The sequence below is a fragment of the Trachymyrmex cornetzi genome, unplaced genomic scaffold (genome assembly GCF_001594075.2).
Source record: "Trachymyrmex cornetzi isolate Tcor2-1 unplaced genomic scaffold, Tcor1.1 scaffold345, whole genome shotgun sequence".
Taxonomy (NCBI): Eukaryota; Metazoa; Arthropoda; class Insecta; order Hymenoptera; family Formicidae; genus Trachymyrmex; species Trachymyrmex cornetzi.
This window is the reverse complement of record NW_017298164.1, coordinates 481536-506151: the sequence shown is the minus strand read 5'-3', so window position 1 is coordinate 506151 and position 24616 is coordinate 481536. Positions and strand designations below refer to the sequence as shown.

At 34.9% G+C, this 24616-nt stretch overlaps 2 protein-coding genes across 2 annotated transcripts in view; one reads left to right on the top strand and one right to left on the bottom strand.

The window, feature by feature from the left end:
* qin (tudor domain-containing protein qin) overlaps positions 1 to 24616 on the top strand; it is a 215126-nt gene that overhangs the window by 4294 nt on the left and 186216 nt on the right. The gene's annotated exons all lie outside the window — the stretch shown is intronic.
* The window catches only part of LOC108763197 (uncharacterized), a 49685-nt gene that overhangs the window by 1149 nt on the left and 23920 nt on the right, over positions 1 to 24616 (bottom strand). The window contains exon 2 of the mRNA XM_018510621.1: positions 111 to 1615. Within this exon, the coding sequence (XP_018366123.1) occupies positions 111 to 1615 (1505 nt within the window). The remainder of the gene's footprint in view (positions 1 to 110; positions 1616 to 24616) is intronic.

Sequence of the window (24616 nt, the reverse complement as noted above, 5' to 3'; positions counted from 1 at the left end):
ATAAATATTTATTTACTGTAAGTAAATGTTTAGTTAGTACTATTTGAACACTTATTAAAATTTAGTAAATTTTTTTTGATGTGTTTTTATTAAATTATAATATAACTCACTTGGCATCCGGTCGCTGGGTCACCGAAAAATCCTTTGTATCTTTGATCCTTGCAACTGAATTTGGTTTCCGGAATAGTCGCATATGCCGGATAATCGACGTTGGGTTTTCCACGCGTCGCGCCGTATTTTAATGCTGGCAACGGTATTTTCGACCCTGGACGCGTAACTTCATTCGGTGCTACATATTCTTGACTTAAGGACGCTTCGGTAGAAATCGGTAGGGTATACCGTTCATCCTGCAGGATATCGTCGCTCAGATCTTCCGTGATCTCGTACGAGTGTTCGGTGGTAGGAATAGGCGTAGAGGTTGGTCTGAGTCCTTGTTGTTTGGGTTGTTCATTGGAGATTTCTTGTACATATGGGATGTAGTATTCCACCTTTTCATCCTTCACATAGTTCAAGTTATAATCTGATTGCAACGACGGCTTGATTTCGACGTTGTCCGTCGGCTTGTATCGTTCGGGATCATCAGTGATTATCAGAGGGTTCGGTGTCACTTGAAATCTCGTCTCGGTGATCACCTTCGGCCGCGTATATGTTTTTGGTTTGTACACATCGTAACCGATCAATCTGGGCGGTGGTGGTGACGGCAATGGTCCTTGTGATTGTGGGAAATTTTCCTGCCGCGTATTGTGCAGGATATTCAGGATCTCAATGAGTGTTTTAATGCTGTTATCTAGATTATCTTTGTTCAGTGTTTCCGGTAATTGTTCGGATAACTGGAAACTCTCGATCAGATTGTTCAGGTTCACATTCGGATTCACATTCTGCTTTCGATAAAGTGGAATGACCGACGGCTTCACTGACTGCTGCTGCTGCACGTTTGCGTGCACCGGAATGTACCTCAACCCCTCCTTATTGGGATAATTAACGGCGATGTTCGGCCTGACCGTGTAATCCTGATCGTAATCGTCCTCGGGGTTGTCTAGCAGTGGTTTCTTGACCACGGGAGTGGAGAGTTGCAAGGGTCTTGCAGTGACATAATATCGATTTTCCTTGTTCAGGATATGACTTGTAGATGTGGTGATTTCGGGATAGGATTTTTGTACCTGATAGAGTTGATAGGACGGAGTGGAATACTCGTAGTTGATTTTAGAGTTGTATTTTACTGGCACGAAGTAGTCGTTATCGCCTCCGATGTTTCTAGGATCAAATTGAACGGATGGGACGAACTTCTTGTCTTGGTCGGGTGGATTGACACGATACTTATTACCACCTCGCCTCGGCACGCCAACGAGCCGAGTTACAGTGTGTTGCTGTGACGGAGGTTTCCGGAGCAGAGTCCCCGACAGCTCGTCCGCGTAATTTTGTGCCAACGCAGCCTGAGTGTTTAAGTAGTTATTGGCAACGTAAAAATTCATGTAGGGTATTAATCTTCTGTATCTTTCCTTGAACGTTGTCAGGTTCATATTCGCCAGTAATTCATCCCCGTCGTCCTCCGAAATAGCACTGGTTGCATTCGACTTTGCCAGCTCCGATGCTTCGAAGCCTCGTATTAAGAGAACTGCAACCGAAAAAGTCGCTTTTTTAGCTTTTCAAGCGGATTTAATTTTTTTTTCATAATATATGATTATCTAAAGATTAAGCTATTAAGAATGAACTTTATTGATGAATCTCTTGGTAATCTTTAATTTTTAGGCATACATTGTGAAAAACAAGTAGGTGGTTTAAAGATACATAAAGGTCGATAGATGAAGTGCCCAGAATAGTCTAAAAGGTTGTAGTTATATGGTTATATTTTATTTTTTACTAGTATATTATATTATAGTAAAATTTATATTTATAATTATACTTTTATGAGATAGAAGAATTTGAAAATGGACTACTTTAAGATTTCTGAGCATTTGGGCAATACTTTTTATTTTCTTTTTCCAGAACAAAATTTTAAAGAAACTATACTCAGATACGGCCACTATTCATTTACAGGATTAGTGGCATTGAGATAAACTATTCGATGGATTTACGTAAATAAAAGTGCATTATATTCATGATATTAAAGTTTTAAGAAAATAAATTATTGGTTCTGCGTACATTGGAGGAAATATTAGGAGCAGAAATAACTATTAAATATTAGAGAAATAAGAAAATTAGAAATATAGATTAAACGTACATGTAAATATAACACATATTACATGTTATATCTTTTTTGTATCTATTGTGTTTCACTTTTAATCTTTATTCTTAATTATTTTATTTTTCCAATATTTAATATTTTTATTCACGTTATTAATATTTCTTCCATTGTATGCAGGGTCACACACATGGCGTATAGTTAAATAAATTAGCTCTTGGGAATTTAAAATTCGAATGGAATTCACAGATTCGCACGGGACGGTACTGTCTCGTTGCGTTTTCGATGCATCATCACGATTGCATGAACGACCGCGTGCGGAAGAACACGAAAAGAGAATGAGAGATAACGTGGTACGTCTGAACGTCCCGACAAAGACGAATCATGGGGAAAGGGAATACGGTCGAGGGTTGAAGATTGAGCGGACGATAGAGCTGGGGGGTGGATTGGACGTTTTTAGCAGTTGCGCCACTCGGAACGTGCCAGCGCGAATATATCCTCTGCTGTACGAGAACACTGATACACGCGTGCATGCACGCACGTCCACATACGCGGCCTTTATCTCTTGCTATCTCGGAACACGTACAAAAGCGCTGGCCGGCTCTCCGAATATTTTCCTTCTAATTTAATTTCACGCGGGCGGAACGTGCGGTACGCGTGCGTTACTTCACACGTTTCCGGGGGAAGACATGTATTCCGCACACGACTATAACGATGCACAGTGGCTTTTTGAGAAGTCGATTAGAGGTATACGTTTTTTCCGTGGGATATCCTGAATCGTCACAGAGTTCTTTTCCGATTCTCTTTGTTACGTACAAATACCTTGTTTAGTAACGACCAAATTTTTCTGTAAAATTATGAATTTACTGGGTATAGTTTCTAATTAATCTCACAGTGTCGAAAACGATTTTGTTGAAGTATCTAAATATTTAGGTAGAATCAGATCTGAAAATAATCTTCAGAAGTAATATATATTGATATATATATTAAAGTAATATTTTTCGCAATAAATTATTTGTAGAGTTTTTAAGATTCTCATTACCATATTAATATTCTTATAAGATGTTTACTACACTGTTAAATTTGATGGGGTCAAATTAACTCAATGTGAATCGCCATTGCTCCTACTAAATATATCGTTATTTTTTACTAAAATGATAATTAAATTTGACACTATATAATGTTAAATTGATACTGTATAGTGTCAAATATAACCATTGTTTTAGTAAAAAATAACGATATTATTGAGTAGGAGCAGGCGACTCACATTGAGTTAATTTGACCCTATAAAATTTAACAGAGTAGCATCAATATTATTAAACTGTCAATTTAATATATGATATTATTACTTTTATATTATTGAGTAGGAGCAGTGGCGACTCACATTGAGTTAATTTGACCCTATAAAATTTAACAGAGTAGCATCAGTATTATTAAACTGTCAATTTAATATATGATAATATTACTTCAATTCTGTTCATGATTGTGCGTTTCAAGAAAAAGATATCGATTTACGTTACTAGATATGTATTACAATATATAAATTTACACCGCGGAATATTTAAGCACTAAAATCCGCTTTGACCGAAAATAGAAGTTTTTTCTCATCGGTTCAATTTCGTATTAATAATTGAAAGTAATTTTGTTCTATTTTGTTATAAAAATAATTATGTAGAAAACTGAAATATGATGAGCAACGCTACAAAAAGTTTTGACATTCTAGTAACTATCCTGAGCGTCCTGTATACATTTATTTTAATAATCCAACAAAATTATTTTCAAATTTTTAGCTAAATTTTTAGATATTATAGTAAAATCCTTTTTGTGTAGAACCGATCGTACTCATGAATATTTTTTGAAAAATTAGACTTTATATTGTTTATACAAAATGTATATTTTAAATATGCGTATATCATCAAAACCAACAATAGGGTCCTATTTGTTTACAGCGCGGTGCATTCCTACGGGAGCAATTGATCTACGTCACACCTCTTATTTTACAACGCGCTATGCATACGCACACATTGCTTTTATCTGAATAATTGTGTCACACACCGTTTAATTTTCAACTGATACATTAGATAACAATGATGTAATCGTACGACGTATTTATTACGTATTATGAAATGTTATATTCTTTTATGTGTATTAGATGATTCAATTTATTAAAATCAGAAATTTTTCAATCTTTTCTCGAAAAATATCAATTTTAAAAGGATTGAACGAATTATATATTTTTACGTAATTTTTCTCAATCAATTGCCTTTTCCTTTTACTTCCACAGAAATTCCCTCCCATAGAATATTCTGTGATATACGCTCTCTTTTTAATTCGCAAGCTTTGGTCATATCGTCTGGCTATTGTGTGGTATGGGATACGAAGGGAATACGGGGATGTGGAATAGTGAAGGAAAACCTGTGGTGCCGGATATAAACTTGCTTCACTAGACTCGCCATGAATTTTTATAAACCGATTATTTAGCGTCGATGTAACAAAGTGCAGCGCTCTCGTTGAAAGAGCGTCGCGGCGCACATCAAAGGGATCGTGCATCCCAGCCGCATATTTCTCCCTCTTGCTTTCTATCTATCTTTATCTCTATCTCTTTCCCCCTTTCGTGGATTACACACAGTTATACACACCGGTCCCGACCTGGAAATCCAATTCGATTCTGCATGAAATGAATCTGGAAACTCCGCTCGCGTCGCGTCGCGGCACGGCGTGGCACAACGTGGAACACGGCTCTCGGCGTGCTTTATTAATCCTGTCAGCTCGAAACGTGATTGAAAGATTCGCAAAGCGTGTGTGCCCGATCTAAGAGGAGCTCATCTTGAACATTTTCAAAGCATGATACGACATCGTACACGAAAAACGTTTTCTATACCTACGCACAAAGCGACGACATGGACGCGGAAATGTTGGATTTTTCGCGCAAATCCGCCTCAAGATATCATGTTTAAGAATCAAAGGAAATCTTATCTGTATACCGCCAAACAAATCAACTGTCGAGGGAATATCGCGGAAATCGTATTATCTGGCATTTGTTATTCGAGTGATTAACTTAAAAGGAAAATTATCGAGAAAAAGATTCTGATGGTTGTACTAACAAGAAGTATAAAGAAATGAAAGCTTATCGTGTGAATTAAAATTTTGATTATCGTAATTGAATTTCTAGTTACGTTCACTAGAATGTTTGATAGATTTAACTATAATGAAGTATTTTTAATCATTTCTCTAAGTCGCCACTGTTTCTATTCTCTCAATATTAATTTAACTAAAATAATAGAGTTAAACAATTCAACCCAGGAAAATGTATCAAACTGTATTGACTCAAATTTAGTTTATTATTTACTGTGCATATGTTAATATAGACGTTGTTTACTTTGAAATTAACCACAAAAATGGATTGATTTATATTTTGACGTACATGGAATTTAAAAAGAACAAAAATTATTTACTTGAGGGATTGGATTAGTATTGCTATCCTTTGCTATCTAACTGTGTTTCTGATTGAATCTATCACACTGTTATATCAAAAGAACCAAATTCTTAAATAAAATTTAGTTATTTTTAACTTTTATTGTATATTAAAATACAAATAATTCATTTTTGTGATAGTTTAAAAATAAATAGTTTTTATATAACGTATGCCCTTAGTAAATAATAAACTAAATTTGAATCTCAAATTTAATTCATTTTCTTGAATTAAATTGTTTAACTTTATTGTTTTAGTTAAATTAAAGAAATATTGAGTAGGAACAGTGACGATCTATAGAAATAATTAAAAATAACTCAAATTATTTATATAAGCATAATTTTACATTATGAATTTAATATACATATTTCCAATTAAATAACGCAACAAGACTTTTTCCAATGATAATTCGCGCGTATTAACAAAATTAAAAACTACGTAGTGAAAATAAATTTGGATAATGTCCGAGTTCGCTCCAGGAACTTTGTCTTAGAACAAAGAAATTAGAAGATGCGAAAAACCTTTCACTTTTGCCGAAAAACCTTTCACTTTCTCAACGAAAAAATAATTATTCTTCGTGTTGAATTTCCCAGTCAGACGGAAGTAACGTGGCTGCTTCCTTCTTCCCAAGTCATCGTTGATAGTTTCCCGCCCCAGATCTTCCTTTCTCTGTTCTCTTCCCTTGTCTCCGCGACATCTGTTCGACTGGCGAAATTCTAACTCGAACTCTTGTGTTGCGCAAAACCCATTGTCTCACGCGAAAGTACGACGCGTCGGATCCCGTACCGATCTGTCGGTAGGCAACCCGATATGGAATATTAATTGGGATGTATTGGTCTCACGAACTACGTTATTTCGAACGTGCGTGACTTGGATGTTCAACGGATGCTCGACGAATGCGATGAGGAGAGAACCGCGGAACACAGACGCTAGAATATGGTACGCTGCGTTGCTCTTGGTTAATCCCTTCGAACATCGGGACGGAGATTGTCGATTATTATGTAGACAGATATTAGAATATAATTATTACCGTAAAATGGAATAACTTTGGTACAAAACCGGAGTAAATTTGGTCCAAATTTTGATGTACAAACAGAACACATGTCAAAATCGAGACATAAAACGTCTTTAAAACGGTGTGTTGAAAAAAATATACTAAATTGTAATGAATGTTTGTTTGAATAACACTAATTAAACATTTACTTACAATAAATAAATATTTATTCAATAAGAAAAATAATACTTAAATCAAATAGTTTTTGCACCAAAAAAAAAATTTGTTTACACATTTAGTAAATATTTAGTTATTACTATTTAAACGAATATTTATTAAAATTTAGTAAATTTTTTTAAACGTAATTCGTACAGAACGACTCATGCATTCTTATAATTTTTATATATTCCTCAAAAAGATCAAAAGAGTTTGTGTAAAATTTTATCAACTGTGCAAAACGCTTAAAAACGTTTTATATTCTGATTTTGGACAAGAGTGTTGTCTAGACATTTTTTTTTAATTTAAATTAATTATTCCACGGTACGTAAGAATTTATATTTTCCTCCTTCCCTAAAAGAGCGATATTTAATTAATTTTCGACAAGTCGCATCGATAAACTTCGGAGCGGAGCGAAATATGTAGTTTTCTCGACAATGCAGTTTTTGGTAGTAATGAACTACACGTACACTTGTTCGTCTCTACTCGACACGCTCGCGACGTCCGTAATGTGGATTGCTGTATTCAGCAAAAACTAACAGCTACGAATAATTAATACCAACGATGTGCCCGAGCGAGGAATCGTTGGAACTACCAATCGTGCGTGGCTGAAATTACTGTGACCGTCACTTTATTTATTGCACGCGCGCGAGATGAAGGGCCGCGACGAGGGGTGGCAATATGCGCGCGAAAATAAAGCCATTTTTTATCCTTGGAAATTCTTAATGAGTGAAATATCGCGATTCCCATTTGACACCGGAGAAACATGGTGTTGCATGAAAGTCGCACAATCGAAATATACAGTTTCGAAGTGTCTATCGATAGTAATAAAAAAATTTACCACCCTACAATTTATTAGTATAATAATTGGAACAATTTTAATGTACAGAGAAAGAGATGTATGTGAGAGATACATTTTATTTGTTATTTATTAAGTTAGGTATTTAATTTGAAGAATTATACGTCTATATATTATTCTATTTATTTTTAGAGTTCTATATGCAGATTCAGTGGTGTAATTTGTATAGAACGTCTCATGAATTTTATAATACATTTACATATTCTTGAAAAAGATCAAAAGATCGTGTGTAAGATTCCATCAGCAATGCCGCATCATTATCGATGAGTACTTCAATTATGCAAGATTATGAGCGTCGAACACGTTCTCGTTTCAGAGCGAAGCGAAAGAAAGCACAACGTTTTTCCCTCACGATGCGGATGCATATGCTTCGCGCACATAACGAAGGTAATTACGTGCACGCAAAATACCAAAGCGAGATCGCGATAGTCGGATCGATTGATTGAGTTTCCCCCCTCGGCTTTTGACAAATTGAGTTATTAAAAAATATTTGTTATACAGAGAGAGAGAGAAAGAGAGAGAGAGAGAGAGAATTTATTATTAAAAAAATTATACGTAAAATAATTTGTTTCTGCAGCTAGCTATTTTGAATGATCTATAATTTGTATTCAAAGTTATTATCTTTCGGTATATCGAACTGTGACAAGTTCGTGTTACGCGAAATAATAGTTCTTCGTGAATAGTTAGTAACTTATTAGTAGCTTACGAGATGATCAATTCTTGTGATTTATAAGCATGTCAAGATGACAAATATTTGTCCAAGCTGGTATTTCGCGCGACTGATTCGTTCCCGATCGAAATTGTAACTATTAGGAATCGTAGCCATACTCTCTAAAACTTTTAGAGTGAATCTCACTGAAGAGTGAAATCTTATTCTTGAAGATTGAAAATTGTGCCACTTTAAGACTGGTTTTTTAAATCTTCAGAATAAGATTCCACTTCAAAGAATTTAGAGAGTAAATTATAATTTCACAGTATTTGCAGCAATAATTACTTCTTGGATGATACTTAAGTTCCGATGTACAAAAAGTATTCGTACAAGGGAAATATCTTTTTACAAAACTTATTTCTTTAAAAAGTAAATATTAATTTGCTATTTATTAAGAAAGAATAAAATAGATTATATATATTCTATATTTTTCCTCAAATTCAACAAATAAGAAATAGGAAATGGCTATAACAGTCGAAGCTGGATCTTTTTTTTAATACATAAATAATTCAATGTAAATTTGTATATAACTATATACTATTGTGAACGATTCACAGGAGTATTGATGCGACAACTATTAAAAATCGACAAACTTATCGCAGTGCTTTGCTTTTTTTAAAAATGCTTGTTTCATTTGTGTAATTTATGCGATGTAAAAAAGTGTGTCGCACTACTTCATCATATTTTGCAAATATCATGTTTGTGCAACAACATGACACAACAATATATACATTCTGTATACATTGTTAAATTCATAATGTCAAATTATACCTAATTTGAATTATTTATAATAGTTTCTATAGGTCTCGCCATTGCTTCTATTTATAATATATCATTAATTTAACTAAAATAATAGGGTCAAACAATTTTACTTAAGCAAATGTATTTAATTTGACTCAAATAGGTTATTATTTATGCAAGTTAAAAATAACAAAATGTTATTTAACTTAGAGATTGGGTTATTATTGCTTCTTTGATTTGATATTTAATAGGTTAATACAGTGTAGTAATTTCTGATTGTTCTTTATATATTAGGTGTTAAACTTAATTCCTGCCGTTTTTCGTCTCCAAAATTGATTTGTTTCGAAGGGAAGATGAATGAATACCTTAATCAAAGTAATTTCCTCTATTTTCTACTTTATTACTAATTAATAATACTTTATTAATAATACTTTGATTAAAGTATTTCCCTTCGAAACAAATCAATTTTGGAGACGAAAAACGGCAGGAATTAAATTATTATTTAACACCTAATATTTCTTCAAATGTTTGAATTAATAAAATCGAATAAGTGACAAAATATCTGTTTAGAATTTTCATAAATAACAAATTACTTGTAATATTCCAAGTAGAAGAAATTCTAAAAAATTCCTTTTAAAACGCCACATCAACTAAAAGAGATGAAATTAAATATATAAATTTTGATCGTTAAACGGGGTTGACTGTCGAAGAACTTGGCTTCTAACTGAATGACCTACAGTCGTAAAATCGTATGATAGGATATAATGTGGCACTTGCTGTTCAAGTGGTTTTCCTACAGGAGATCACGTTTCTTGTTCGGTCGTGTATTTTGTCACATATTGAGATGAGTCTCTCTCTTTTCGACTATCTCGAGAGCGAGCGGGGCGACGGAGAAATCCTCCGGAATAATAAGGAGTCATATTTGAAATTCATGCGTGTACGCTGCTACTGGTTGCGTAATATGTACTGCCATATTGAGCGTGCAGTACGGCACGAGTTTCTGGTTCACGGTTCATTCGCCTCAGCATACACAGGGGCTTTTCGGAAATCCAGGAAAGCGTGGGCGTGTGCCGCGCGCATTTTGCACGTCATTTAATTAAAGCCGGAAAACGAGCCGCGTAATGACACTCGGGGGCGCACGAGGGCTCGTCGCGTTTCGATGCCGCGGGTCATTCAGGCCAGGTACACCCCTACCTGGGCAGGGGCGCGGCAGGGTCGAGCGATTCGACTGGAGAATTCTGTGGATGCAAATGCGCCGACGGGGGTTTTCTCTACTACCGCATCGCGGGCCGGTTGTAATCGGTACCGGACCTTTAGGCCATACAAAGCGCTTGAAATTGGATGGAACAAGAACGGCCGGAAATGTAAGTTAGAATAGGAAACGTTGTGTATCATCTCGATGCCTCGCGGCATAGAGAAGCGGAAGTCGGTCCGGAGATATCAAGAAACCATGGTCCTTATTGTGCAGAGTAATAGTCTCGTGGGTATTATTATTACAAGTGGAGTAGAAAAATTTTGTGATCTTAAAATCAAGAACTTTCCCCCAATATATGTCAATAAGTCCTGTTTTACACATAGAAAAATATATACTATACACATAAATAATAATTGTTTTAAATATTTCAATAGTTTATGTATTCGCAAATTTATAAAGTTTATTACAAGGACTAAATTTATTCAAAATATATTTTGAAAATCTTAGTAAGTTTAATCAAGATTATTAAAACAAATTTGACTCGCTTATTATATGAATCCGATGCTTTTTTGATTAATTTTATAATATTCTTCAAAAGAAAATAAATTCTTGTTTTGAGTACATAATAATGAGTTTTTTCAAAATTGTAATAAATTTAAAATTATTATAAAAAAATGTTCTTTACTAAAAATAATCATTACTCTAAATTTTTTGGAATGAATCTCACTGCAAAGAGTGAGATTTAATTTTTTTTTAATGAGATTCACTTTAAAGAATTTAAAGAGTACTTAAAAGCAAGGAAGTAAATTTTGTTATCATTTTTTAATATGATCTTTTTCTGTGTACAAAGATATATTTAACGATATTTCCGTCGTGATTTTTATTCAAAGTCAGGAAGAAGTAACTCGGCAAATTTTTGTATTTAAAATTCCCTTTGAATTTGAAAATGCAGAATTCAATTTAATGTTGACAAATTTATATTTAACATTATACGAGTATACGAAAAGCTATTCCATGGTCGTTGCATTATTATTCATGTCTTTATAGCTCTCACGATTGCTGTTTGATTTATTCTTCGTGTGTCTCTTTGATGCACTGCAATCAGTTCAATTAACTCGGTCAAATTGGATCATGCAAACGTCGATTAAATTGAAATCATTTTCTATCGAAACGATGATTAATAACCGTTCATGTTTTAATAGTTTATCGGAAAATGTGCAAAATGTTCAAATATTAACAGATAACCGCGGTTTGCTTAAAGTAAACTGCCCGTGGCATTCTTGTGCGATCAATCCTTCCGATATCTGACACCTAACTTCGGCTCGTATTGCAAGTTTGAACTATCCGATATTCTCGGAAAGTTATCTTTTCGGAAGATATCTTTCTTCTTTACATTATAAAGACTTATAATTTGATGTATCTTAAAAATTTAGTTTATTAATTAAAATAAATGTCTTGAAGCGCGCGGTTCTGCATTTGTAAAAAAAAATCATGTTCAATTATGAAACAAAATAAAATTCATAAAATTGAAATGCTCTTGCTTCGAGCAGAACAAATCCGTAGCTTTGATCGAGAGGGAAAAAAAGAAACCCGGATACGGAATTATCAGAGGAAAAGTACACGTAACAATGATTGAGGAAAAGGAGGCAAATATGCGCGCCATTATCGCTCGTGTGCCTCCGGTACATTGTATTAATCTTCGTTTACCCACCTTTCATTTGCGCATTGTCCGTCTGTACAATCGAGCAAAATCAATCGATTCAGGGAAACGCCTATGTTTTCCCCTCGAGGATTGGAATATGCTCAAAAGACCGGCTCGTTGCAAATACAGCAACCCGAAGAATAGTAATAGGTTGCATGTGTCGCTAATGAACTCCCTGAACGGCTGCGTACACATTTACATTGTATACTATAAACCACAATGGGAGACACGGGTGCAGGTTGGAGCATTAAATTCGTTAGCCCAAGTCCGTCTGAAAATCTTCGTATTTGTCGTGGCACAAAGGAATCGTTTCAATAGACATCGTGGCGTTTCCGGGAGGGAATTCGATGTTCAGTATCGATACAGACTTCAGCTATATGGAAATTGCCTCGAATCGTATTGCGTGGAAAATGTTTTACTGCAGTGCGAAAAAACCCGCCTCGTCGTTGAGATCCGGAAATAGAAGTTTCAGAAATCATTCTCGAGCGCGATCTAACGAGTACGCTGCTTATTTGAACAATTTAGAAGTACGAAAGTTGAAAGATTGAAATTTTCGGAGATTCGAAAATTTAAAGAATATAAAAATACTTATTAACGTTTTGACTAAAATAACAGTTTCGCTGTCTTTAAAAACAAATCGAAGATCTTGTTTGATTTACCGAAATCTCTAAAAATTTATTTCCATGATCGTGAATTAACCGAAATGACACCACAGTTTAATTACAGTATTATTATTTCCGTAGTATCAATTGTACCGTAACTAGTTAGAAAAATCAACGATTCCGTAATATTGTTCGAGTTCACTGAAACGCAGAATCGTCTATTGTATCCACCACCGCAATTATTTCGGGATTTTCGAGCAACTCGTTCATTTGGTCGAATAATTTCAACTATTCGGTCCAAGTATTCCGTAAATTTAAATCGATTCCACGCGTTTAAGTCTTATTGGCCACTGCTCTCGCATTGCTCATATAAAATTTCCGCTAAAACGTTTAATAATACAATACAAAACGGCATATGCGAAACAGAATCCGTTCTTTTGAAATACATCCTTTCGCTTTTTTTTTTTTTTCGATAAGATTTTTATCCGGACAATTCGCTTATTCGCGAAGGTTTATTTCTGTTAGGTCAATTTTTCGCATATGTGCTCTCATCATAGTTAATGCGAACATTTCATGAACACTTATTAGCGGCGTGGATGGTAGCCTAATGAACGCAAACACTAATCGGCAAATACTGATTGTCTTTCATTATTGCGGTTGATATAATTATTTTCTCGGGGGTGAATCTGTGTGGAGGAATAACGTGGAATAGGAACCCAGTCATTCGGATAATGCCTATTTAATTAACAGTATACGTCATCAAACCGCGCAGATATCGCTCTTTCCAGAAATCAAATTAAATTTGTGGCAGAGCTAATATAAATCGTATTAAGCCCTCGGTCGCCATTTTCCGTCCCCACGTGTATTTCCAATTTGTATCTATAGTACACGCCCTGCTTGCTTAACCCTTCCTGATCACCTTGCCCCGACAGTTCCACTCCGTCGATCCTTTGACTCGCCGAGCAAACCGTGAATACCCCTCGTCTACCAGAATGCTTTGAAAGTCATCTCCATATCGCGTTCGCTAAAGAATTTGCGCTGTACAGAGGCGATATATAGAGCGGAGATAGTTTTACCACTTTGACGGTAAAAGGACGATCCTCGATCGACGAAGTTTTACGGAATTTAGCAACAGAAAATAAGGATTGGTCGAAGAGGGATTTCTAAATAGACTTTCCCAATTCCACATAATTACACTGAAAAACATTTTGACAAATATTTGTTTGAATATATAGTACCAATTAAAACATTTTACTAAATATTTACTAAATATGAACATATATTTAGTACAAGAATCATTAATTTTATTTAAGTATTATTTTTTTAATTAAGCAAATATTTACTGTAAGTAAATGTTTAATTATAATACTTCAAACAAAAATATTCAGTAAATTTTTTTCAGTGTAAGATTCTTATTTTTTTTTATCGTTGCATAAATTTTAACATGCTGTCTTTCTTTGTTATTTGACTAGAAAACGATTCGTTCGTTTAGTTAGGACAAATAGATTTATGCTCGCCCAATGCATATAAGATTACACTACAAATGTTCCTACGTCAGCATGTACAGGAGCCATACACGCCTCTCGGTATCGATATTCAGCATCTAACAACATTTCACCGGAAACTCTTTACACTTGAATGAGTAGTTCCCGTTTCAGCTGGGCACGACGTCGGACATCGTCGCCTCGAGCGTTGAAATTACAAACGCAACGGCGACGGCTTGTCCGCTCTTGTTATGATCTTTGGAACGACTTTTGCACCGCGTAGACGTCTCGCAAGTCGGATCTAACGATGTTAACACTCGCGATGCGACTTGGTTATCAGAATGACGGAAGTATACGTTTCTCCCGCGTTTGCTGTCGACGTCGAAACTAATATAAGCGTTTTGGAGTAAAAATTGCATTATCAGACTACGTATAATACTCGTCAACTTATAGTAGTGTCAAAACGTTAGACAAGAGAGAACAAGATATACGCGCATTACATTATCAACTTTCTTATAGGAGAAATTATAAGCGTTTAAATAGATTAAATAACAGAGATTAAATGTCCATTAAATAACATCTCAAATCAACATCCTCATTATTAAGTATTCATAATTTAACCTTTAAACCCACCTTACAATATTTTCTATGTATATTATAATCTTATAAGATACTGATATTAGAATATTAAATCACAATTAATTAGACTGTAAGAATGATTGTAAAAGTTTCGAGAATGCATGTACAAAAAGCATTTTTTGTTGAAATATCTAAAAATTTAGTTAAATATCGATATGAAAATAATTTTGTTGGTCCGTCGAAATATTGATTATGTAGGACTCTCAAACTTGTTGCTAGAATGTTAAAACTGTTTGCAACATTGTTCATCATGTTTAAGTGACCCACTAATTATTTTGATAGTCCTACAAAATTATTTTTAGATCTCTATCTACATTGAAAAAAGAGTTTGATAATGTTAAATAATTCCAATCAAATATTCGGTTAATATAACAAAATATAATTTAATTTTCCTAAATATTTTTTCTAAGTATTAGTAAACAATAATATAATGAATCATTTGGTAGTATTTATCAAATATTAGGAAAGTAAAATTACTTTTGGTTATATCAATCGAATATTTGATTGAAATTCTTTTATTCAATATTTTACTGCTATTATCAGACTCTTTTTTTCAGTTTAACTTTTTTTTAGATATTTTAATATTATAAAATCCTTCTTTCTGGAGAATTTTTTTCAGAGTTTATTAAATGACGCTCTGCATTGGAGAGCAGATAAAGCGTAATATAGCAACGACATGGGAGAATACGGGAGATCCACGCTCGTATTTTTAAGTATTCTGTTACGTTACCCTGAATGTACAGTAAAAGCTCATCGCAATTAATCTTTATTAATGCGCCCCTATCCCTCTCTTTGCGATATAAATCCACCGGCAATTGTAAATTACGTCGACGCATTTTGCAAGGCATTCCTTTCCAGGCGAGATGAAACGAGAACTAAATGGTCCTCGCAATTATAAGAATGAAAAGTGTACATATAACAGATTAATCGTCTTGATTATCCAACATATACACGTACACATTTCTCTCCAATCTATTACTGTAATTAATGTGAGGCAACTCTATGCTCCAAAAGCTATCGCGACTATTTGCGCGTCGTTAACTAAGAAAATACGAAAAAGAGAAGCAACTAAACATACGACTTTCTAGACAAACGAGTCACTTTTTAATTACATTTCGTTGTCGAGCTTCCCATTTCACTATTTTGCCAAGGTCTTACCTGTTTCCAGCTGTCACGCTTTGACCCCGAAACGTATAGAAAAAAAGATCGCGAGACAGAAAGAAGATTAATTATTCGAGTATCTCGTTTGTTGAACTTTCAATCCATATTCGTAGCTGTAGTGTGTATATTTCTCGAATCTGGCTGAGTCTGAGCACGTCGAGTCGGTTCGCGTCTCGCGAGAATCGATAGTCCGCTTGATCTATTTGCGACGAGACAACAGATGCAAAGAGAACGGCTGCTTGCCGATCGCGCGTTCGCCGCGTTTACTGAACGCAGATATTCATGGCAGCAGGCGGAACAGAAAGCTCCGCGCAGAAATCCCCGCAACCCGGAATAATGAAAGCTCGGAGCGCGCGCGATAGGTGGAATGACCATAGGGAATCAACTTTGTTCGCTGGTTAGATCTATGTGTATACATATATCATAACTTTGCACCTCTCTCTCTTTCCCCCTCTCTCATTTTCTCCCTCCTTTTCTCTTTACTGTTAAATTCATGATGTTAAATTATGATTTAAGTTCTTTTTTAAGCTCTTATTAATCATTTCAGTCTTTTTCAATAATTTCTGTAGATCACTACTTCTACCCTAATATGTCGTCCATATTAGGTGTTAAACTTAATTCCTGCCGTTTTTTGTCTCCAAAATTGATTTGTTTCGAAGGGAAATACCTTAATCAAAGCATTATTAACCTTCTGACCGCCGGCATTTTTTCTTCTAGAAAAGTGATACTTGATCGAAAATTTCCATACAAGTGTCTCCCAACTAGTGGTAGATATATACCCATCACAGGTGCGCGCCTAAAGGCGTCATGCCGGCGGGCGGTGGTATAAGCGTATGCATCAATTTTCGGAAATTTTTTGCTCGAAAACGGTGCATTTTTGCGGAAAACTTGTAAGTGCCTTTTTTGTTCAGAATTTTGTGAAGTTCAAAATCGATTTTTACGGAAGAAAAAATCTATTGAAAAATAGAGTTAAACGTTTTCAAGTCAAACTTTTTCTAAAAAAAATTTTTTACGCAAAACTGGGAAGCCTGAAACTGAATTTGACAACAAAATCGTATTCGGAACGTCAAAATATAGAAGCAATAATGTATTCATTCAAAGTTGCAAAAAAAAAATTTGTTTCTGACTTTTATGAAAAGTTTGGTTTTTATGCAAAAATCGAAGATGTAAGTTTAATTAGATGACAGAATCGCATTCAGCACGCCAAAATATGCTATGAATGACAAATCTGATCAAAAATATATGATTTTAATTTTATGCGCCTAAATGCGCCATGCCGGCGGTCTGAAGGTTAATAAAGTATTATTAATTAGTAATAAAGTAGAAAATGGAGGAAATTACTTTGAGGTATTCATTCATCTTCCCTTCGAAACAAATCAATTTTGGAGACAAAAAACGGCAGGAATTAAGTTTAACACCTAATAACTAAAACGATAGCGTTAAACAATTTAACTTAAGAAAATGTATTAAATTTTACTAAAATTTTGTTTGTTATTTCCTAAATGCGTACACGGAGAAAAATATTTGGTTAAATTAACTGGAATTGTGGTGGAAAATGAATGATCCAGAATTCTAGTTAAGTTTATTAGATTTCTGGTAAAATTTACTAGAATTCTGTTAGATTGGGAATTGGTTATTTCAACCAGAATTTTGGATCGTTCATCTTCCACCAGAATTCCAGTCAATTCAACTAAACATTTTTTTCCGTGTACATTAATATAGATGATGTTTACTTTGAAATTAACCATAAAAGTGGATTAATTTACATTTATACTCTAAATTTCTTACAGTAAAATCTCACTCCAAGAAAGTGAAAATATAACCATCCTTGAAAATATTTCTTTTCTTGAAAACGAGTGATAATTTTCACTCTTTTTAGAGTGAATTTTCAGTTCGAAGGAGTGAATCTCCTCACTAAAAAAAAAAAATGAGATTTTATTCTAAAAGAGTGAAGATCGTCACTTTTTTTTCAAATAAATGAAATATTTTCACTTTTTTTAAGGGATGGTCGCATTTTCACTCTCTTGGAATGAGATTTCATTGCAAGAAATTTAGAGCGTAGACATACAAAAGTTAAAAATAAAAATATTACTTAGGTTATGGGATTGGGTTATCATTGCTCCTTTCATATCTAACAGCGTTTCTGTTTCTCTTCCTCGCTTCCTCATGTTCCTTCTCATGTACCTTTCTCATTCCCTTTTCGCGCTAAGGAACTTCTACGGTTATACATGCACCACTCCTACACGCATCGATTATTAATTTGAAGTCACGAGTAGTCGCCGCACGATGGAGACATTCTCGCGTCACGCTCCATCTCGTTCCATCATCTTGATCTTCCCGCGTTTCTCTTATTTATCTTACTGCATCTGAGAACGCTCTGGTTACGGTGCTCTCGATGTTCTGCAATACACCCGGGCCTTCGTTCCATATCTGCCTCAATGCGCTCTCAAAATCTCCCGACGAGTATTACGCTAAGCACATTAGTCGTCGCCCCTCTGTTGCGATTATGTGAACTTTGTTCCAACGAACGCGTCTGTACGTACCGGTTATGGTTAACATGTTCCAGAGGTAAAGGCTACGTTGAGAATAAACAGTACATGGAGCGTGTGGCGCCGGTAATGAGTGATGCGAAAGAAGAGAATATAGAGACACGCTGGTACTTCGTGGCGAGATGGTGTTTCGTGATAGTATCACCGATGATTCTTGCCATCAGCCTGTGTCCCTCGTTTGCTATAGTTTTCACTGTACGGAAATAATCTGTGGTGACGTTAAGTGTTTCCGTGAATGGGAACCTGGTCGATTCGCATCGGCGCACCGCAGGTACATGTTTGTAAAATGTATAAAACGACAAAAAACGCGTTTAGACGATTTTATGTATTTGTACAATTGCGTATTTCAGCACCGTGCATGCGAATGAATAAATGGAAACTGGGATGTTTTAATATTTCATCGCTTCACCATTTGAATATTTAAATATATGAATAGATAAACAATTAAATTGGAAAAAGGAGAGGACAATTATGTGTTCTGTCTTTTTTTGTTATAATCGGGATTTATGAAAAATTTATTCCGGGAAACACTTCAATCGGTAAATTTAATCGATGTTTTAATAAAGTACGTGTAACAAATTTATTAAATGTAGAATATGCCAATTTTTTCTCTCTCTTTTTTTAGAAATAATTATTGAGCCTTTAATAAAGTTTTAAAATTAAGTTCGAGATGAAAGAATCGCAAAGATAGCTTTGTTCTCCGCTCGCATCGATGATTAGCATTTTGAACGATTACTAATTAACAGTTAGAACAAAACTCAGTTTTTTCACTCCGGTTGCTCCATTTTTCATTCTTGAGCTCTCGTTGTACCTTCACTGCTTTTATATTGCTCCATCCTTTCGGTCGCTCCATTCATGCAGAAACGAAACAATAAATAAGAGAAGATTTTCGATAAAGAATACGACTAGTGCAATAATTAGTACATTTCGCGATTCAGCATAGAATCATGCAAATTATATGAACATCGACCACACGCACATATACAATTATGAGATTCGTCTTTAATAGTTTATAATTCCATTAAACGTTTTCGCATAGTCTTTGTCCTTTGCTAGGATTTCAATTAACCGTGATATTAATTATACATAGGAATTATATGAATAATGATTTGACGATTTTGATTATATAATGTATTAACCGCTCACGGTAAAATCCAGTTTGAAACCCCTACCTATATTGTATTATTAATTTATCCGAAATTTCGCCTCTGTATACCGCGATGAACGCTATTAAATTCATAACCAATATTCTGACGAGCTGATTTATGAGATAAATCGACAATTTTTTCGTTGAAGTATCGAAAGTCTATTGATTTTATTTTTTTTTCGCTGGAATTTATTTTCTTGTAGAGATCTAAATTGACGGACTTTTACGCGGTCATAAAGGGGGGTTTTTTTTTAGCACGTGTTAATGAAATAGATTTTATCTGACGCGAATATCGTGCGACGTATCGAGAAAGTCTCGAAACACTCGCGTCGTCGTCTCGCCACTTTATCACTTATGGGTGTAACACAACCTGCTGGAGAAAGCGACGACCAGTTTGTGTACGGTCTTGGTCTGTGGATTTTACGGCGACCGTCAGATCGTTGGCTTTTCAAGTGGGCTGTATTTTTCCTCCCCATGTCGCTCGATTTTTACGATAGCCAATTGCGAACGTTCGATTACATCACTTCCTCGTCATTTTTTTCCCCGCGACGTTACGCCGCTGTATCGTACCGTTCAACGATGCATTAACACAACAGCTAAGTGATTTGCTCGTATTCCTAACACGAGCTCGTATATTTCCAAGTTGCTGCTTTTTGGAGGAAAATTTATAGAAATTGCGGAATTTATTACGCTGAAAAAAATTCACGAAATTTGAATAAATATTTTTTAGATAGTATTAATGGGACCATTTCCTTACAGTAAATAAATATTTGTTCAATTAAAAAAATTATACTTAATTTAAGTATTATTTTTTAAAATCTCGAATAAATATTTATTTTCTGTAAGCAAATGGTCCCATTGCATTGGTAGTATCTAAACAAATATTTATTCAACTTTTATAAATTTGTTTTTAGTGTACACGGAAAGAATAATTTTGCTTTCCTAGAACCTAAAAAGTTAACTAGATACAAATCTGAAAATAATTTTGTTGGACCATCAAAATAATTTTGTAGAAATCTTAAGCATGACTGCAATCCTGCAAAATATTTTGATATTTTAATAATCAATTTTGTCGTCCTATCTAATTATTTTGATGGTCCAGGAAAATCATTTTCAGATCTGTATTTAGTAAAATTTTTAGATTCTTCAGCAAAATTGCTCTTTCCGTGTATCAAAATTGCCGCGAGATAGAAATTAAAATATTAGATTAGTTGAAAATACAAAACTACATTTACTTGTGCACTAAGTATGTTATTTTCTATGCGCGCGGTTGTGCGCAGATTGCCAATTAATTATACTCACATACCCGTTAGAAGTCGCTAATTAGCGCCTTCCGTTACTACCGTTAAATCTTTCCTTGCTCATTATCCATTCTCGTAAACCCTGGAGTTGTCATTCCTTATTATTCTCCTGCACACTGCTTTACGAATCATTCTATTAATTTCATCTCCAGACGCGATCTTTTGTTTCCGTTTAAAAATTTTGAAAAAAAATGTATTACATTTTATATTTTTGATGTATCAATCTTTGAAGAATCAAAATTGTACAATTATTAATTTAATAATTAAGTTAATAATAACGATTTTAATATATTTAATAGTAACGAATAATAACAAGATTTCAAATCTAAGCTTCGAAATTCGAATGTTAAAGTAAAACCTTCGAAGCAAATTAGAAACCTTGAAATCCACATCATTATTTGTATTTATATCAACGACATCAGTACGATGTGAATTATATTTAATCTTTAGGGTATTAAATTCATAACCATATTTTTTGAAATGTGAATATTTGTTGAAATTTCGCCACAATTAAATTGAAATAAAATATACCGAAGGTCGTGATTGAAGATTAAAATCCCGGCGGAGTCCACAATTTTAAAAAAGACGACGTGCGTATACTAATGGCTGTACTTCTTCCATAAATTCTTGTCGAGCGTCGTTTGCTTTCCTGATAAATTTGATTCATCCGTAGAGGAAGGCATGGTATTCAAGCGTATGTCACGTGCATGTATTCAAGGCGTTCGCCTTGCACGCGTAGTCACGAAGATCGTCATTCAGCTACGACGTTCTACGTGAGACTGCCACCGCAATCTTCTTCACTCCGCGAAGAAGGTTTGCGTGTCTATCCTTCTTGCGTTAATAAAACATGAATTTACATTTTTCGTCTTCCGCGTCTTTTTTCGGTGGAACAGTTATTACAAAATATCCAATAAGAACGTATCGTTGGGCTGGTCTGTCTGCTTGGGCTGCCATATAATGAATTGAATTGGCGCACGTAGCACGTGCATATGAAAATCACGTAGTACCGGGTACACGTTGAGCGAGAAAACATACGCCTCGTCGTGCTGCGCGCATACCTATTCGACAGCAGATTGAACGCAAGAAAAATTATGTTACCGCACTCCCGTCTGCTGGCATCGACAAACGTGCGTAGCTCTCGTCGGAATTAACGCGTTTCTCCTCCTAGCGTACACTATGGAATATAAACGGCCATGCCAAGAATTCTTTCCAGCTTTAGACCGGCGCGGCGCTTTCATACCTTGGATATTTAATTTTACGTACCGTTTATTTGTCCGACGTTTATTTTACAAGTAGAAACAAAGGAAAGTGTACTTTGAGAAAAGAGCGATTCGTCCGAGTCATTATCGAAATGTTTGCGAACGGTAAGCGAGAAACAGAGGAAAAGGAAAAGGCGATATAGTCAGTCGACCGAATAAATAATAGAAACACGAGGAAACTTTGATAACGTGAATAATTGAAATTTTTTTCAAAACGGAACTGTCGTTGCAAATAAGCTGCAGAATGAGTGGCTACGTGTCTCTGTAGAAATTCACATCTCGTTTGGATAAACATTGGCCATGCCTTGGTAGGAGGAAGTTTCTGATGATTCCTCGTGAGGAAAATATGAAGTAGATTCTATCGTTTGTTACGGGAGGAAAAGCTCTTTAATATATCGGGAAACCTGTGAAAGATTTCGCGGTTTTCCCTGGTAGATCAGATCGAAATATCGAAGTTCTTTGAAACTCGAATGGAAAGCCTGAGGGTTTATGAGAACGGAAGATGCGAGGGGCAGAAACGGGTAAAAGCAGAAATCTTACGCGTATACAGTTTGAAAAAATCGTGTGAACTCAATCAGTGAAGAGTTTATCTCCGCCGGCTAGGCGGGTAATTACGAGCGCGAAAAATGGGAGCGGTATTATCGGGTGCATGCTTAATTACCGCGTGAGCTGAATGGGGTCGAGAAATCGAGCGGTATTACGTAATCGGGAGGTGAAGTGATCGAGCAATTAATTATTAACTCTTTCACCGTGAGTTTGTGAGAATTTGCGTCTTTATAACATTGCTGTAAGAAATCTCATCGATCTCCGATGCGCGATAGTTGTACAATAATGTGTTTCCTAAGTAACTTTTAGTTCACAGACTTGTACATCTAGAAGTGATCGATCTTCTTGAACGAACATTGCATCTACAAAGAACAATTTTGCTGAACTATCTAAAAATTTAGTTAGATACAGATATACAAATAATTTCATTGGACACTCAACATAATTATGTGTGTGTACTCTCTATAACTTTTAGAGTGAATCTCACTTTGCACTCTTAAAGATTAAAAATTAAGTCTTTTTTTCAAGACTGACTCAGTTTTCACTCTTTAGAGTGAGATTCCACTTCATAGAATTTAGAGTGTACTCTAAAAATATGAATATAATTGCGGTATTTATATAATTTTTATCGTGTTAACGTTGATATAAACATAATGTGGATTTAACGCCATTTTATAATCATCTACATCCATGATGTTAAATCCACACCACATTACTGATTGGTTTATATCAATTAATACTAACACGGTGAAAATTATATAAACACTGCATGATGTTAAATCTATAACTATATTTTTTTAGAGTGTAGGAAACTCAAGCCTGACATTGCAAACAAATCTTTATATTCTGATAATCGACTTGAACGTCCAACATCATTATTTTGATAGTCCAACAAAATTATTTTTCATTTTATATTTGATTATGTATATATATTTTTAGATGCTTCAGTAAAAATCTTTTTTTCCGTGTAGATTTTCCGATATTTCCGATTTATTAGTCTATACAACGATACATATTACATCCTGTATTTTGTTTTCTCTCTACTAGTCGCCGTGTTATTCTCAACAAGGTTGGTTGTCTGCTCGGATGCGTAACTTTCGCGAAACTGAGCCCGCGGCAGAAAAGCGTAATGAAATATGAACTCGGGATCGGAGTTGATACCCCCCTCACGCGCTACAGGGGTATCACGATCCCGCTGTAATGCATTTGCGTAATTGTGAGCCACGGGGAAAAGAAAATGCGAAAAATATTAGCCGTATCACACCGAAACTTTCGCGCTACGTGTGGATTTTATCAACAAAATGTTGCGCGGCATTGCACCGCCCGGCTATGGAAACTTTTCGCAATTAGCAGTAATATCAATAGTCGCGCATAATTATATTAAAACGGTATACGGCAGCAATTAATTATACCGTCTGCTTTGTGTTAGGAATTTGTTATATACCGACAATGTTACTTCGTCGCCTGCCTATGAATTATGATGCGATACAAAAGACAATCTCTATTGCTGCCTTTACGCAAAATTCTCATTTTACTTTCTACAGATTCGTGATATCACAATGAGTCATGGTTAACAATTCCTATGTTTCTAACATCAATGACAGCATATCAGATTATTAGCATATGAATCACTAAAGAGATCGGTGATATTGCACTCTAAAATGTTTGGAAAATTATACAGCACACTTAACTCCTTAAAACCCTATGTTCCTTGTAATGTACATCAAATTTGAAGACATTGGAATCAGGATTGCCACAGACCGAGAAAAGTCAGGGAAATTGAATGAAATTGGTTACGGAAAACCGGAAAAAATTAGAGGAAAATATAAAAAAGTCTGGAATTTTGTGTGTGTGTGTG